General features: G+C 37.2%; 4 protein-coding genes across 6 annotated transcripts in view; 1 reads left to right on the top strand and 3 right to left on the bottom strand.

Moving 5' to 3' along the window:
* Positions 1 to 16,705, bottom strand: part of LOC133848102 (ATP synthase subunit delta, mitochondrial) — a 118,464-nt gene that overhangs the window by 69,945 nt on the left and 31,814 nt on the right. The gene's annotated exons all lie outside the window — the stretch shown is intronic.
* On the bottom strand, positions 746 to 3,538 carry LOC133848554 (N-acetylglucosamine-6-sulfatase-like). 2 transcript variants are annotated; one of them, XM_062284176.1, is made up of 4 exons: positions 3,393 to 3,537; positions 2,618 to 3,326; positions 1,519 to 2,168; positions 746 to 1,450 (listed from the first exon to the last, which is right to left on the bottom strand). In XM_062284176.1, the coding sequence occupies exons 1-4, from the start codon at positions 3,393 to 3,395 to the stop codon at positions 1,307 to 1,309; spliced, it is 1,506 nt and encodes a 501-aa protein (XP_062140160.1). In that variant the 5' UTR covers positions 3,396 to 3,537; the 3' UTR covers positions 746 to 1,306. The 2 variants fall into 2 exon arrangements, with proteins under 2 accessions (XP_062140160.1, XP_062140159.1); XM_062284175.1 differs by having other exon boundaries at positions 747 to 1,450; positions 2,618 to 3,329; positions 3,393 to 3,538.
* Positions 4,130 to 10,218, top strand: LOC133847473 (von Willebrand factor A domain-containing protein 8). 2 transcript variants are annotated; one of them, XM_062282548.1, is made up of 7 exons: positions 4,130 to 4,413; positions 5,473 to 5,900; positions 5,966 to 6,286; positions 6,356 to 6,924; positions 7,106 to 9,229; positions 9,332 to 9,766; positions 9,835 to 10,218. In XM_062282548.1, exons 1-7 carry the CDS (start codon positions 4,224 to 4,226, stop codon positions 9,932 to 9,934), a joined length of 4,167 nt encoding a protein of 1,388 aa, XP_062138532.1. In that variant the 5' UTR covers positions 4,130 to 4,223; the 3' UTR covers positions 9,935 to 10,218. The 2 variants fall into 2 exon arrangements, with proteins under 2 accessions (XP_062138532.1, XP_062138533.1); XM_062282549.1 differs by having other exon boundaries at positions 4,276 to 4,413; positions 5,597 to 5,900.
* On the bottom strand, positions 10,479 to 16,038 carry LOC133847474 (kinesin-associated protein 3). The gene is made up of 9 exons (XM_062282550.1): positions 15,729 to 16,038; positions 14,762 to 14,879; positions 13,857 to 14,022; positions 13,500 to 13,796; positions 13,118 to 13,254; positions 12,868 to 13,053; positions 11,261 to 12,754; positions 10,935 to 11,182; positions 10,479 to 10,879 (listed from the first exon to the last, which is right to left on the bottom strand). The coding sequence occupies exons 1-9, from the start codon at positions 16,004 to 16,006 to the stop codon at positions 10,735 to 10,737; spliced, it is 3,069 nt and encodes a 1,022-aa protein (XP_062138534.1). The 5' UTR covers positions 16,007 to 16,038; the 3' UTR covers positions 10,479 to 10,734.

The raw sequence follows: 16,705 nt of genomic DNA, 5'->3' as shown, positions 1-16,705 counted from the left end.
AGATAAGATTATTTATTGAATAAATTAAAGTCTAGAAATAAATATTATTACAATTTCGAATATATGTGCATATGTATGTACAAATTTAATAAGCACTTGGGAGCTATCGATTGTGATAACAATCGATATATTTCATCTCCTTCATGAGCAACTCTGTGTTGTGCGTTTGATCCTTACCGGTAAATTGTTACTCAAATAATAATTGTCAAGTGATACTGTTGCGTACTGAGATATTTGCAAACTTATTAAAATAAATAAATCAATGATCACTTCGCCGTTCTCTCATTTGATTTCAAGACTGTGCAATCATTATGTCGCCAGCAATATCCCCGTTGCCGTTACAATAAGACTGGAATAATTAAATTCTATACAGAATGCGAGGCATTGGCAAAATAAAAATTTGCGAACGACTTAAAGCAGATTTTGCTGGAAGGCCTCCTGATAAACAACCAGATGGCATGGACATTATATTCGTAAGTCAGGTATGTAATATGTAAATATGTAATATCCTTTAGTTCTTTGTCGAGCACGATCTTTGGTGGGAATGACTCCCGTCCAGCATTAGGCTTGTATTCTGGTGTAAAACAAAAAATTTCCTGCCGCCATAGTTTAGTCTCCAACGGTCCGGGATATTTAGCTAGCCACGCCTATTTCGACCACTGAATTGTGAAATTTTGGTAACGATCGAATTTTTAACTTTTATTTTTTAACATATTTAAAAAAAAAACAGTAAACAGCGATGTACAGAGTTGAATACATTTATTCACGTTATGGTGTACATATACATACATAAATATTAAAATTTATTCAATTGTAAACTCTTTCTCTCTCGTAGTAAAAAAGTATATATGAATTGAATAACCTTACAATATATTATGATATAGACGATTCGTTAATCCATTATTTATGGCAACTTGTTTCCAATTTAATATTGCAACCATCTTTAAATAGCATTCTTCGTCATCACAGCAATTCTAATAGGCCAGGCAATAAACCTGACAAATAAAATCTACATCTTTATTTTTCTTTTTACCATCGTTGTAGGCCTCACTGCTGTCGTATTTGCAATTGTCATATCGGCACTTTCCATCAATCCTCTTACCAAAATTTTAAGTGATAACGATATAATAGTCTCCAATTTTTTTTGAGAGATACTAAAGATTTATAGAAAATATTTTTATAAAAAAAAAGTTTGCTCTAAAAACCGTTTCATGAACCCAACCATAGCTGTTGATTCGCAATTGAGGTCAAAAAGCCGAATAAACTCAATCCACAATCATCGGGGCTTGCAACCCTGATCTGAAATTTACTCACTGCATTTTTTACCAGCACATTTCCTAAGTTTATCGAGCAGGATACTGTATGTGGCTTGTTCAATTGGGAGTATATCATTCACAATATTTGTCAGTTGATAAGGATCCTCTGATAGATCATAAACCTCCACAAAATGCTAGTTGGTAAAAAAAGTTATTCCATTAAGATACTCTTCTATTTTTGGAAATTTATATAAGTTATTACCTCGGTGTCCTGAAACTCGCAATAAATACGATCGAGATTGTACCGGAAATCACGAACACAAGCGTATGTATTATTCCAAGCATCTTGACAATGACATTCAGCAACTGGAGAACATTGGGATAAATGGTCTTTTCGTTGCCATGGGCACAACGGATTAAATGTTTCGTCATTGCCTTCACCCCAATATTCGATAAGTAAAGTGCGTTCATGCATCGTCGTTTGCAAAGTCAAATTCTTATTTGCTGCAACTAATTCTTCCTTAAAGGATCTACCATCCATATAATCAGGAACTGAAATGCCTGCCCATTCCAATATAGTAGGCGCAAGATCCAATAAGCTAACCGGAATGTGTATTAATTGGTTCTTGGGCACATCTGGGCCCATTACGAGCAGAGGCACCTTGATGTCAGTCTCGTAAGGCTGTCGTTTATCGAATGGCTGTGCGAATTGACCCAAGTGATATCCATTATCCGAAGTATATATAATATAGGTATTTGTAAGGCTCTGCGTTTCGTTCAGCACAGCCACCAAAGTCGTCATCATCTCATCCACTGAAAGAAGTGTCTCCCATCGCTTTTGAAAATATGTATCTATAGTGGAGACTGCAGCATTTGACAGATGTTTGGATGACCCAACGAGCCAGTGCTTATCTAAATTATATAAAATTAGCATAAATCACTATTTGTGTATGCCTAATATTTAGTAAGAAATTTAAATTTTAGTATGTTCTTTGGGTCTATAATTTTACAACATCCTAATATTTGATACATTTATACCATGACTGATATAGTTTTTCTTAGTTTTCTTCGTACATTAACTTTTTGAAAAATAATGGTACCTTTTTATACAAAAAATTCCTACAATCCAGTTAGATAACAAACCAGCTGCACCAATTGTATTTAAGCAATAATTTCGCAATGTAAAATGTTAAAAAAAAAGAACTGGGAAAAACTTATATTTTTTAAAACTTTTATATAATTTTATGGGTTAATGCAGATCAATACTCGGACATGTAAATGACGTTAGCTAAGTGAAGATACTTAGAATTTTATAGATAGCCGGTGAAATAATAAATTTAAGTATAAATCAACTGACTTACCTTTGTGTGGAACATTAAAGCTGGGTGTACGCAAAGCATAAACATCGGCAAATGAACCGGCATGACGTGGAGCTGGTGTAAAAGGTTCATGTGCAGCTGGTGGAGCAATCATTGCAAAAAATGGTTGTTTTACCGGTTTTTTTTGAATTGCATTTCGAATAAAGTTAGCTGCGCGCTCTGTTAGAAGATCGGTTAAGTATGTGTCCGTGTAGCTGACGTTTTGTGCATTTTCTCGCAGTGTATAGTTGTAGTACCGTGAGTTGCCATGAAGTCCATGAAATTCTTGCCAACCAGGCGGAACTTCAGCACCCTTGTACTGATTTAAATATTTCCCAGCATAGAATGTTTGATAGTTGTGCTGTTGCAATAGTACAGGCAATGCTCGAGGCTCGAATTTTTCACGCCAATGCTGACCATTGCAACCACCATTCAATGAATTGTTGAACGTCTTGTGGTTGTGGGCATATTGACCCGATAAAAGGCTTGCCCTCGACGGACAGCAAATGGGAGAGGTGGTAAATGCATGTGTAAACTGGCTACCAAACATGTTAAACAATTGCATTGTCTGTTGAAGCGGATGCATGCCGTGCAACTCGATATCCTGATCATCGCTCAGAATTAGAATGATGTTCGGTGGGGATGCTAATTGCTGGGCGCTGCTCGAGATCGAGGCGATGTAGCAAATAAAGCTCAGTATTACAACAATATTCTTCTATTACAGGGAAAAGATACACATGTAATTTAATCATAAAATACAATTGCAGCAATTGTTTACCATTTTAAAAAACAAAGATCACATTAACATTTGGCCAGCATTAGCTTGTTAAAATATGTATATTTTTACTTTATGCAAAAGCATTTTAATATAAAAGCAAAATTTTTTTCGTTGAGTGCCCTTCCAATGTCTGATTTTTTATTATTATAGAAAAAACAATAACATTAAAACTTTGGTGGTTTCAGAAACATATTAATTCAAGCAGTGTGGCCGTGGCTTAGCCGTTAAAATATACCATCGAGCTCAAAACTCTTTGACTCGATTTTTCAGAAATATACCATTTCACAAGAAATTCCAAATAATTTCTACCAAAGCGTTCATATATTTTTATATAGCTCCAAAAGTTGCTTTCAAGAAAGATTTCGATTTAACTTAATTAATTTACGATAATGTCATCAAAGTGAATAATCACTTTTGGAAATTTTTTTATTTACATTTTTCATATGCATTAACAACGAAGCTCAAAATAATTTTGCAAAATTTGATAATTGACCTTCGAAAACAATTCAAACAAATATAAACAAAATTGTACTAAATGGAAGTACGTAATTTTATATTCGAGAGACAGACCATAGACCGCAGTGTGAACGGATATAATGGGACTCAAATGAACAACCATATGATTTCCATCTGACTTGTGGTTCATTAAATCATTTTGGAACCGTTCAAGAGAACTTATTCTGAATTGAACATATGCTTCACAACACGTTTATCATTTTGTTATTATTTAACTACCTGTTCCTTAAACCGACATTAGCATAGTAGACATCGGTGGCGAATCCTCTTGTTTGTTGTTTGTTTTAAATTCTTGATCGATCGACGATAACTGCTATGATATATCATCTACAATGTCGCGGAGGATATTTAGTGCGGCAAAGCCTCCAGAAGACCGTATGGGGACGACACTGTGCGACAATTGCCAGGGATAGTAAAGATTTAGATGGTGAACAGATAACCATTGGTGATGTAGCTGTGCGTTTAAAAAAGCCGAAAAATATTCATTTGGTACCGCATAAATATGGTAAAGTTTACTTGCTGATTGCCACAAGTCCAAAGTCCAGTCACAAACACAAATGTGTACTCACTACTCGTCACTTGAATAAGAACATGATTATCTGATCTCGTAAGATGAGAGAAATATAGATAATTATTAAGTGTCAGCATAAGAATTCAACTATAAACTTAGTTTTATTCTTGATTGAATAGATTCAGCCTTATTTATCTTATTTGGCCATTTTAGTAAGTTGCTCTCAAAGATATGCCTTCGATCTTCCACAGATCAACCTATTAATTGCAATCAATCATTATGCAAGAAGCAATTTCCTACAAGTAACACATCTATACTATAGACCCTAGAGCTAAATATCTTCATTAATTGTGTGAGGACTGTACATTGTGCTGGATAATTTGGACATAAGCTTTCTATTAGTTCCTAGATTACTTAGTAATCAGATTGTGAAATTGTTAAACAATTAAAAAGAGTTGTTTGATATTTTCAAGTGATGTCTACAAACAACGATTAGTAACTTTATATCTTATAGTCTCCGAATTTATCTAAGTGATAAGTAATACAGTCAGATGAATGTCAATTAACACTCGGAGTTTTACATGCATTTTCTGTAAACACTATGTTTGATTACAAAAACAACAAATTACATTGATAATTTAATTTCGCGTCTAATTCGAAGAATTATTCAGCTTCAGCTATTAATTATTTACTTGATCGATTCCGATTTTCAGTTTTAAACTTTGTTTTTTTTTACAAATTTTAAACTTGTATATAACATTTAAATTTTAAATGAAAGATCATGATTTAATTATCCAGTTTGGTATGAATTACAAAGTAACTTTTCTGTTGAATAAATCTAGACATTACAATATTGGAGGAAACTAATTTAAAGATTCCATACAGATCGATGTTGTTTTTAAATTTTGTCCACGTTTTTAAACAGAATCGTACAATATTTATTCTGAGATTGATTTCATGAATCTTATAGAAACTTTGTTCTTATTTGAGTAAAAAGTAGTGATCACAAACGTATAAGAATAAATGTTTTAAATCAAAGTGTTGATTTTTTAGTAAATTACGCACGTGATGGATCAATTGAGATGAGTCAGTCCCGACTCCATCACTTGCGATGGATGCTACAAAAGGATGCATTAAAGCAAGATATGTTTCTTCTCGGTTCTCCTGGGCCGCTTAGACGACAACTGGTCATGCAGTACCTGGAGCTGACGAATCGGGAACTGGAATACGTGGCACTTAGTCGCGACACAACGGAGAATGATCTGAAGCAGCGACGCGAGATTCAGAATAAAACAGCAACATACTATGATCAATGCGCCGTGAGAGCTGCACTTCATGGGCGGGTCTTAGTTTTGGACGGTGTTGAGAATGTTGAACGCAATGTATTGCCAGTGCTCAACAATCTGTTGGAGAATCGTGAAATGCATCTGGAGAGTGGCAAGTTTCTAATGGCGCCTGATCGTTATGATAAATTGTTAGAGGTGAGTGTGTCATCTAAAATGTTTTTAAGCAATTCAAAACTTATATTTATGGATCAATTTTACAGACTCACACAAAAGAGCAACTTGATCAATGGGGTGTCCTGCGGGTCTCTGAGGACTTTCGCGTCGTTGCACTAGGTTTGCCCGCACAGAAATATAAAGGAACGCCCCTTGATCCGCCACTGCGTTCGAGATTCCAATCGCGAAATGTCGCGTCATACACATTTCTGGAGCTGTACGATGAATTGCAACAACTGGCATCTGATGTGCCTGCTGAGAAACTAAAACAACTACTTACGTTTGCATTGACGCTTCAAACCGCTGACAAGGATATTCAATTGCCCGATTTCCCTTTACATAATCTGCGTTTAGCTGTCCAGATGCTGGTAATTATTATGCTCTGATATATCATTATAAGTATGTTTATAATGTCAACATTAATCATTTGTATTTAGCAAACAAATCCAGCGCTCACTCTACATGATGTGATTTCGAACGTTTATCCATACCAAAGTATTTTAAATGCCGAGCAACAGAAGCGTGTACACGAATTATTGACGAGTCTTCAAATTCAGCGAGTGTCCGGCCACAAGGTGAAGAGTGTTACCAGCCAGGAAGAGAAAGACTCAATCAAAGTGAACCTCGATGATCTACAACTGAGTTTGCCAGGTGGATCAATTTCAGTTTCAAGTGAAAAATTTGTGGATCTATCCCATCAACGCCAAGTTCTTGCTTCGTTGCTGCAAATGTATGCCGTGGGCGATATCTGTTTGGTCGGCGAGAAGGGCGTAGGCAAACTCACGCTCACTAAGCAGCTAATGCGGCTACTTCATCAAAGCACAGAGCCAATGATGCTCTACGAAGATATGACTTCTAGGGATTTGATCCAACAACGCATTACCAACGCTGAGGGCGACACTATCTGGCAGGATTCGCCGTTAGTACGAGCAGCAAAAACAGGATCGGTTGTTATTTTGAACGGACTTCATCGATTGCATAAGAGTACGTCTGCTGTTCTGCAACGGTAAGTTATGAGGTTGAGCTCGCTTCTTGGGTGACAATCTACATTTTTAAGCAAAGGTTCGGACCGTTAAACGAACGAAACATTCAATCCCATTAATTTTTGGTCGTAAATAATCTCATATTGCCTAAATTATAAATATCAAAATAAGATTTATTAATTAAGCCTAATTTGTTATCCACAGAATAATTCATGAACGTGAGGTGCAGCTATGTGATGGCACAACATTGCTGCGTTCAGATCGCTACAAAGCTCTTCTTAGCCAAGGACTTGGTGAAGACGAATTGACCAAACTTGGCATTTTTCCAATACGCGAATCATTTCGCATTATAGCATTGGCGGAACCACCTAAAATTGGCGGCATAAAAGCCAGCTGGCTTACCCCAGAATTGCTTAGCATGTTTCTCTATCAGGAACTCCGACCACTGCAGCAGAGTGAAGAGAACGAACTGTTGTTGCAGTTTTGTGGCAAAGTGGAACCGAAGATGCAACAACTGCTGCAGTTAGCACAAATCTTACGCAGTTCAACGGATTCGATGCTTCAGAGTTTGTCCGGAACACTGTCAACCCGACAGCTACTAAAATTGGGCCGTCGCCTAGCTGCCTATCCCGACAGCGATGTCTACGAACTGTTGCAAAACACCTTCCTGATAAAGTTTATGCCATCATTATCCCGTGCGGCATTGGAGCAAGCCATGCAACAAGCCGGCATCAATCAAAGCTCAAATTTCAAATTCTTTGGCAACAAAAATAAGACTAGTCAAATTAGTGTGGTTGACAATAGACTACGAATTGGTGCAACTGAGATGCCGTTGGCTGAATTACAATTGGAGCAGCAGTCCAAAGTACCGAGCACTCTATTTTATGAAATGTCTCAACATGTTGTGCTGCTGGAGCGTCTTTTGCAGGACTATTTAATTGGCGAGCACCTGCTGTTGGTTGGTAATCAAGGCGTGGGCAAAAATAAACTCATCGATCGGCTCTTGGAACTTATGCGACGTCCGCGCGAATATATCCAACTACACAGGGACACGACGGTACACAGTTTAACCGTCCAGTCAACGCTACGCGATGGCCAAATCGTTTTCGAGGACAGCGCGCTGGTTAAGGCAGTCAAAGCGGGTCATGTACTGGTTATTGACGAGGCGGACAAAGCGCCTGTGAATGTCACCTGCATTTTGCGGAATTTAGTCGAAAGTGGCGAGATGATACTTTCCGATGGTCGACGTATTGTGCCTCACAATGACACTCGTGCCGATGGCGCATTCGATTTTATTAAGACGCATCCAGATTTTCGTTTGATTGTGCTAGCAAATCGTCCTGGATTTCCGTTTTTGGGCAACGATTTCTTTGCGGCACTTGGTGATATCTTCAGCTGTCATGCCATCGACAATCCAATGCCAGACTCGGAGATTTTCCTATTGCAGCAGTACGGACCGAATGTGCCCGTTAAAACGCTACGAAAATTGGTGAACGCTTTCGGTGAATTACGAAATCTTGCTGACGAGGGATTGCTCAACTATCCATACTCGACGCGTGAAGTTGTGAACATTGTTAAGCACTTGGAGGCATATCCGGGCGAGGACATGTCCGAGCTGGTGGGCAATGTCTTAGACTTCGATCGTTACCAACCTGAGGCATTGGATCAGGTTACACAGGTGCTGTCCAAGCATGGTCTGCCCATTGAGGCATATGCCAAAAATGAACTACAAGCGCTGCGAGAGAAAAAGGAGCTCCAGCTAAGTGTCAAACGTTATAGTGGCCTGGGCGTTTCGGGACCCAAGTTCGGCAAAGAGGATCCCAAGAATGAGCCTCATGTAGGTGGCAATACGTGGGCGGGAGGCACCGGTGGACGAGATACGGCAGGCTTAGGCGGAAAAGGTGGACCATTTCGATTAGACAAGGGCCATAAGGTGCATCAACTGAGCGATGAGGAAAAAGCGGCCATTCCAGAGGATATTAAACGTGCGGCAAGAGAAATGAATCGTAAGGCATATGAGCAAAAATTGCAAGAGATTAAAATGTCTGCATTCGATCATCAAGTCTATGCACAGTATAGTGAACCGAATCGCAAGCAAGTGCAACAGCTTAAAGCTATTTTAGAGGCAATGCAGACAAAGAGCAAGGAACGCTTATGGCAAAAGTATCAAACCGATGGTGAGCTTGACGACACACGTCTCATTGAGGGCATCACCGGTGAGAAAAACATATATAAACGGCGCAGTGAGGCTAATCCTGAGGCCGATCATGCACAGGAGCAACCAAATCGACTCAAGCTTGTTGTTGATGTCTCTGGATCCATGTACAGGTAAGAAAATTATCTTGAAACACTGTTAGAACTTTAGTCCGTCTGTCTGTCCATCAATATTTTCAATTATATTAAAATTATACATTTTTTTGTGCTTAACAGATTCAATGGCTATGATGGTCGGCTTGATCGTGAATTGGAGGCCGTTGTCATGGTCATGGAAGCATTCCATGGATATGAAAAGAAAATCGTTTACGATATTATCGGACATAGTGGCGAAGGATGGGAATTGCCCTTCGTGAATGCGGCAAGTGCTCCTAAGAACGACAAGGACCGATATATGGCAATACGTCAGATGCATGCGCATTCACAATATTGTTGGTCTGGGGACAGCACGGTGAAAGCAGCTCGCGAAGCTTGTACCTCATTGAGCGCTGAGGAAAACTATGAAAATGGTACTGTTGTTGTCCTTAGCGATGCCAATCTCGCCCGCTACGGTATTGCACCCAAGGATCTGGCAAAGGCTCTTCGAAGCGGTGAACCTAAGGTTAAAGGCTACGTCATCTTTATTGGCAGTCTTGCTGAAGAGGCCGAGGAGTACGTAACTGTTAATTACGACTAAACCTATTTCGAATTATTTAAATTTAAACTTATTTTTCTTCCAGAATCATAACTGAAATGCCAGCCGGTCAAAGCTTTGTATGTATGGATGTTACAAAACTGCCGCAGATTCTAAAACAAATATTTACCTCATCGCTTCTGTGAGCGATATTCTAATGTACATATATATATTCTTAAGCTTATACTCGTATGTGTTATATGTTTATTCATTGATTGTTGACAATAATTATTGTTTGCGTAGTTAAACGAATTAGATTTATGAAAGGAAGAACTATCCGTAACTGTCGATAGTTAACGATAGAATTAAATGCCACAATCTATCGTTAACTGTCTATAGCGCAGGACCGTCATTGGCGGCAGCTGCATTGCATCTAAGTTAGAAATATACCGAAGCGAGAACGCAATAAAACATTCTGATATACCTCTGAGTTAATCTATGCATCACACTTTAGTTATGCTAGGAGGAACACTATAATAAAATCATAATAATCAAGTGTTCACAACCGCTTTGTACAAGCCAAGGAACTTTGGTACTTCGCGTTACCATCCGAACATCTTCGCCCAGAATCGCGTGGCTCAGCCAGACCCATTACGTTCACGTTCGGTCTATTGCCTAGCTGACATCTACAAAGAGGGATTAATTATAGAATTTTCGTCAGCCATGTGAAAATTAAGTTCGGGAATAATGCTCATTAGAAAAATGTATTTATTGCATTAAATAATAATTTTTTAAATTTATGCTAAAACAAAATTAAAGGACTGAGACCAAGTTGTTTTTGTTGTACAATGTGCAATACAGTTTAAGCTAGAAGTTTCGTTACGAACGAAATCTTCAACAAGTGAACATCGTTTTGAAACAAAAATTGTTAGAAACAGATACACTTTATAATGACAACACTGACTAATTTTGCGATATAATTTACATAATTTATTCAATATCTTAACTATGCCAGCTCTTCATTCATGTCATCACCATCTTGCGGCTTAAACATATTGTAATTACTTTCATTGACGCCTTGGTTGGAACCTTGTGACTTCGAGCTTGAGGTCATATTGTATAATTCGTCAAGATCCTGGCTTCGTCGGTAGCTGCATAAAAATATATATAACTAAATACTCAAATAGAATGACACTATAAACTTACGTGCTGATTGGCCTGCTATAAGATGGACTGCCCGGATTATTACTATTGGTACTGTTTGTGTCATTATCGCGCTCGTTAATGTTGGAGCTATTGTAAAGGTCGCAATTATTTAGGTACTCGGATCGCAAATACGTGTCCAAATCATTGTCGTCATCGTTATTTTCTAAAAAGTCCTGCTCTGTTTCACGATCCTGTTGCGACTCCACCATGCAGAGCCATTGTGAGTTATGATTACGGAATTTTTCCAGCTGCATATTCAAAAATGATAAAAATAAATACGTAAATAAATCATAATGAAAAATCTAAATGAATATGAATATACTCACTTTAATTCGCTTAGCCCATTCACTATTGCTGATGGCTATAATATCCAGACAATAATCGCATACATTTCGGATTGCTTCGTTCTTGTCGTGCATAAGATCGATTAGATAGGCCGGCGACTCAGTCTCCTTAATCATATACTCGCGAGTGCTTTCGTGTTGAAGTATCTGTTGAAATACGAAAATGATCTGCAACACAATCTCATCATCCTCCTGCTTGGCTTTTAGCAGCTCGATTAGCGATAGAACGACCTTAGCTCGACAGAATAGTAGCGCACAAAGTTCGTCGCAAGCACAAGTGCCCAGATAAACAATGGTATCGAGCACCAGATCATCCATTCTGGCACAGGGAACTAGTAATTGACGTATCCATGGAATTAATTGAAAGTTTTGTAGGATTTGGGAATAATCGAGGTCAGTAAGCGCAAGATTTCCCAGTATTCCCAAGCACTCGACAATAAAAGATTCATTGTCACATATGGTTAAAATCCGGGCTAAATCTCCCACGTAATCGATGTACAGCAGTTGCAGCGACTCGTGTTGCGAAAGAGTTCGCAACAATTTCATGAGAAGAGCATCTTGATACTTAAAGGCACGATCCATGAGGCTGTGTAGTCGTTTACCTTCGACCATAATCTGCGCATTGCGATGGTTGAGTGACAAGTTAATGCACAGCGCTATAAGATCGGGATCCACCTTTACGTTGAGATTCAGTATGATGGCATCAGTGGCCATTTGTACACACTCCGTGTGGGTAAACATTGATTTCACTTTGTCATCGAGACTCATATGATAAAGTATTTTAACTGCAGTCGCGTGATGCTTCTCATCGTTGATGAACTTGATAAGCATGGGCAGATAACCAGCCGCAATCATTTGCCTGCGAATCCCACCATCAAACGATAGATTGAAGACTAGCTTGAGTGTGACCTGAACGAGATCCGTATGCGCGTTTTGAAAGAGGCGAGGTAGCTTGGCGACAATGTTTAAATTGGACATCTCATCTTTGTTATCGCCCACAATACACAATTTCTTGAGAAATGTGCTAGCGAGCATAAGCAGATCAATATTCTGGCGATCCAGTGCTTTTACAAGCATTTTAACAATATTCTTTCTACGCATTTTTTCCTCCAGCTTAACATTTTCAGCCATGTTCAGCAGCAGATAGAATGCAACGCGCAGCAATTGTTCCTGTTTCTTGGCAAACATCTTCAGTTGCTTGTTGAGTCGATCGAATTCCTCCTTTTTGACTTTAGGATCGCTATGATCTAGGGACTCATTGCTCTGCGCTTTTGAATCAACCGAATACGCTGAATCCATCGCACTAGAATTGGCATTGCAAGAAGTTCCAGTTCCCGCGGACAATGCTTCATGGTAACTGCTGTTCAGCACTTGACTTTTAATTAAGGAGGAAGACATTGTTCCGTGAAAGCTACTCCAATTGCCAGACTTTGGACGCTGCTTTAACTCGGGTATGCGTCGTCGTGGTGGTTCCATCTACAAAAGATCAAAAGTATGTGAGAGTGTGATTCCTTACAACTGAATTGCAAGAACAAATGTGCCAGAGACAATGCCTGAATATTTTGCAATTTATGCAGTATTGTACGTACGTCTTTGGGTTTCTCTTCGTTCATAATATCCAAAAAGTTGTCAGTGCTGCGATTAAGTTTCTCTTTACTAGCCTTAGCAGAAAGCGGAGTGGAATCATAAGGCTGCTTACGCACGTCCAACTCATTGCGCATGGTCTCGTATCGACGCAGCTCATAGTCGATGACATCCATGCAAAGTGATCCAATCTGTTGGGAAGATACTTATTAATTTATCGTGTACTGTGGTAAAGCGAAATTGCTAAATATTTACCTTGTAATGAACAATTAGAGGATGAAACTTGGTGTAGGTAGAAAAGCAGAAGAATATATAAATTATGTTGGTGGATAAATCCAGACATTTGCGCCAATCCTCGCGCAAAACGCGAGACAATGCACTGAGGCAAGCTTCTGTAATATAAAGAATATGATTTTGTCTGTCAGATAAGTGAATGAATATTTCTACACTAATATGTTCTCTCTATGATCCATATGTATCAGGGAATTTATTCATTTAAGGTGTACTAAACTAAGGTTAAGTTCGATTAACTGCATACAAGGTTGTGGGACCAAAGGATTTAAAATGATTGAGTTCGACAGGTCGGATTCTAAGAGAAATTAATGTATCCCAAATATTATTGTTCTCATTCATTTACCGTTCTTTTCCAGTTCCTCAAGATTATCAGCATTACGCGCTATTTGCAATATCATTGCCGAGCCACGAACTCGCTCCGCCACCTCTTCATATAAGAGCTCCACATACTCATCAATGTTATTAATGGATACTGGATCTGTCGACGGCGTTGTCAGTGCTGTTGTCCCTCCAGATCCCGTCCCCATGGTGCTACTGGTCATAGCCGTTACGTTATTGTGCGATCGTGCAGAAGACCGCATATGGGAATTGTGAACAGCAGTTGCTCTTCGATTACTATTGTGACTGTTGTCAGTAATATCTGAAGGAGAAACAAAAAAATAAGTATTCCACTTCTTTCGTAGGCATATCTTACACTCACCGTTCGTTGCGTTGTCTTTGCGGTTTTTTAGATAGAATATGATCTGTTCAACATCGTTTAACTGCGACTTGTGTATAAGGTCACATTTCTCCACTACTTCTCGAGCCAGACTCGCTGGGTCTGTTTTGGCGTTTAATGATCGCAAGCGAATGATTTTCTGGCAATTCTGGCAGACAAAAATCATATCACATAATATTATGAAATTCGATTTTCTTACTATGATAATTCAATTATCAGCTGTGCTCCAGTATTTCATTCGAAATTGCAATTTGTATATTTTTTGCAAAATTTCAATTATCCATTGTGCATAATATTTATATATTTTTTTAGCATGGAAATTGTATAATCATTGCAAAACCAAAAAATGTATATTCCACCGGGCCTTTAACATTTATTTAATGAAAGGTCATATTTTGTTCATCAAATAAGTATCAATTGTGCCTCTTACTGATGTGTGCAATATTATATATCATGTGAGTTCGGGATTATTTGCATTGCCAAGATTGCCGGAGTTAGTAATGTGTCGTAAATAAACTTTAAAATATTAAAAAAAAAGTTTTCATTGTTAAATTTATTAATAAAATAAACAAACAAAATATTAAAATTAAAATGTCGATATGTAACACTACCAAAAGCAAATAAAGTAGACTTCCCTTGAAAATTGACTGACAATTGTCAGTTAATAAGGGAATTAGTTAGTCCAAGGCTTTACAAAGTTATGAAATGATAAGGAATATACACTTTAGTAGCTATACTTTTCCTAATTGTATTATCATTTACTCTCATTATATTTTAAACTAATTTTACCGAAACTAACTTAACAGAAATAAAAAGTTCGTGGCTATACAATTGTTTTAAATACCGAAGCACGATTCCGTATTACATTTGTTATAGTAATTTCATACCTTCTTTTCTTCAATCATGGGATTGTTGGGTTCTCCAAAAACAGTCGCCTCCAGTTGGTAGTTAACTATCAAGGCTTTATCGGTAGGGTGTGGTTCAATGCTGCCGCCCTTCCAGCGCCTGAAAATAAGATTATGATGAATTAATATTGAATAAAATAAATAAAAAAAAAATTCCACTATTAATTTACAATAATTATAAAATCTGTGCAATTCAATAAGAGTACATTACGAACACAATCTTTTCTCAGCTACTACCATCTTGTACCCTGAAAGGATCTGTAAAGCTCTTAGGATTTTCTCTTACTACTTAAGAAAAAAAATAATTTCTTTAGAAGATTTACAAATTTAATGTGTTTTATTCAATGGGTTAAACAAATGAATGAAATGACTAGCCAAATCCCCTTTTATAAGAAACTATTAAAAAAATGAATCATTTTTAGCAAAGAAAAATGTTAAAGAATATGGTTTTTCCTAGTTTCCTCAAACACCGCCTCTGCTCATTTCATGGACTTTTTTGTTTTCGATTTGTTCTTATAAAATAACAGTTGTTCCCAAAATAAACTACACACATTATTTAATAATTTTAAATTATAGTCATAGGTCTAATGGTTTCTAAGTTACAGCTGGTTAAACCTTAGCATAGAAGCTGTGAGCCACTGTATGTATGCGTGTGTGTGTGTGTGTACAATGTTTGTGTGTATGTGCTTGTATATTATCCAACGGCAACGAAAGGTTAAAGCAAATGGAAAATCAATAAAGCAAAACAGTGTCGCCGAAAAATTGTGAAAATCTTTGTTTATATTTTTGCACATTATTTGAATGAATTGTTTCTATCTTTTTTTAGTTAGAAATGCACTTAAGACTTCTTTATTTACTGGCTTGAGTGCAGTTTTAATCAACATAGATATGTACGATGTGCATATGTATGTGTGGGAGTCAATGTTTATATGGACACAATTAAACTCACTTTTTAATAAACTTCGCATCATCACTTGATTGCATTGTGCTCGACTTAGAAGGTGTTTTAGTTGCTTGGACCAAAATTGGATCCTGCTTTGGTTCCTTTGTTGCTCTGTGATGATTTGAAGCTTTCGTGGAATCGGGTTCGCTCGAGCAAGTTTTTATTGTCGTGGTAATAGCAAAATCACCAGCAACAGCATTTATTATATAATAAATATAGTGAATAACAATTATGAGGAACACAAATCCAGATGTTACTTGAAAGAACAAAAACACAAGTTGCATTCGACTTGAACACACAAAAGCTATGACCACACAATAGTGATGTGAAAAGTCATTCGAACATCGATTTGATCTTAATCGTGATTGAGCAAACTGTGTAATGATACAATCGATGTCATTAGTGTATGGGAAATTAACGAATATCGATACCGTTACGCAGTTGCTTATATCGATAATTTTTATAGCAAAATTTAAAAAGTTTTCCATTTCTTATTATAAACACAAACGCAAGTACATTTGGGTAGTTTAATTATAATCTTTTTTGTACTTTCTTTTTGATTTACCAATTCTACTTCAAGTTCAAGTTACAAAACTAAGCTTAAATGCATTGCCTATAAAGGCATTGAAAAGAGCTTAAATGCTTTGTCTATAGATGAATACCTTAAATTATTGAAACATGTTTTTGTTTTGTTAATTAAACGTACAACGGCTGGCATTTGTACGTTCGATGAGTGAAAGCAAAAACATTTGTAATAATTGCTGATAATTGGGTGAATTTTGAATTTAATGTTAAAAACATTCGTAATTTAAATGCATATTACAGATAATTGTATTATTTATTATTTTTAAGCCACACATATTTGTATTTCAATTACAATTTACAAAAAATTGCATTAATAAGAAAATTTAACCTTGAAATATTTGTATTTTATTTTAAAATTTCACATAATTGCATTATTAGCTTGTATAAATGATGGATGT

Source organism: Drosophila sulfurigaster, chromosome X (assembly GCF_023558435.1).
Source record: "Drosophila sulfurigaster albostrigata strain 15112-1811.04 chromosome X, ASM2355843v2, whole genome shotgun sequence".
Classification (NCBI taxonomy): domain Eukaryota; kingdom Metazoa; phylum Arthropoda; class Insecta; order Diptera; family Drosophilidae; genus Drosophila; species Drosophila sulfurigaster.
Note: the sequence above shows the minus strand (reverse complement) of the source record. Positions and strands in the feature narration are given on the sequence as shown.

Coding starts and splice junctions, on each gene's coding strand:
- LOC133848554 (XM_062284175.1), bottom strand. Junction 2,169..2,617: donor CTTTAATGTTCCACACAAAG/GTAAGTCAGTTG, acceptor TATATAATTTAG/ATAAGCACTGGCTCGTTGGG. Junction 1,451..1,518: donor GCGAGTTTCAGGACACCGAG/GTAATAACTTAT, acceptor TTTACCAACTAG/CATTTTGTGGAGGTTTATGA.
- LOC133847473 (XM_062282548.1), top strand. CDS start 4,224: ATGATATATCATCTACAATGTCGCGGAGGATATTTAGTGCGGCAAAGC. Junction 9,230..9,331: donor GTCTCTGGATCCATGTACAG/GTAAGAAAATTA, acceptor TGTGCTTAACAG/ATTCAATGGCTATGATGGTC. Junction 9,767..9,834: donor CTTGCTGAAGAGGCCGAGGA/GTACGTAACTGT, acceptor TTTTTCTTCCAG/AATCATAACTGAAATGCCAG.
- LOC133847474 (XM_062282550.1), bottom strand. CDS start 16,006: ATGCAACTTGTGTTTTTGTTCTTTCAAGTAACATCTGGATTTGTGTTC. Junction 13,255..13,499: donor TGAGGAACTGGAAAAGAACG/GTAAATGAATGA, acceptor TTTATATTACAG/AAGCTTGCCTCAGTGCATTG. Junction 12,755..12,867: donor ACGAAGAGAAACCCAAAGAC/GTACGTACAATA, acceptor GATCTTTTGTAG/ATGGAACCACCACGACGACG.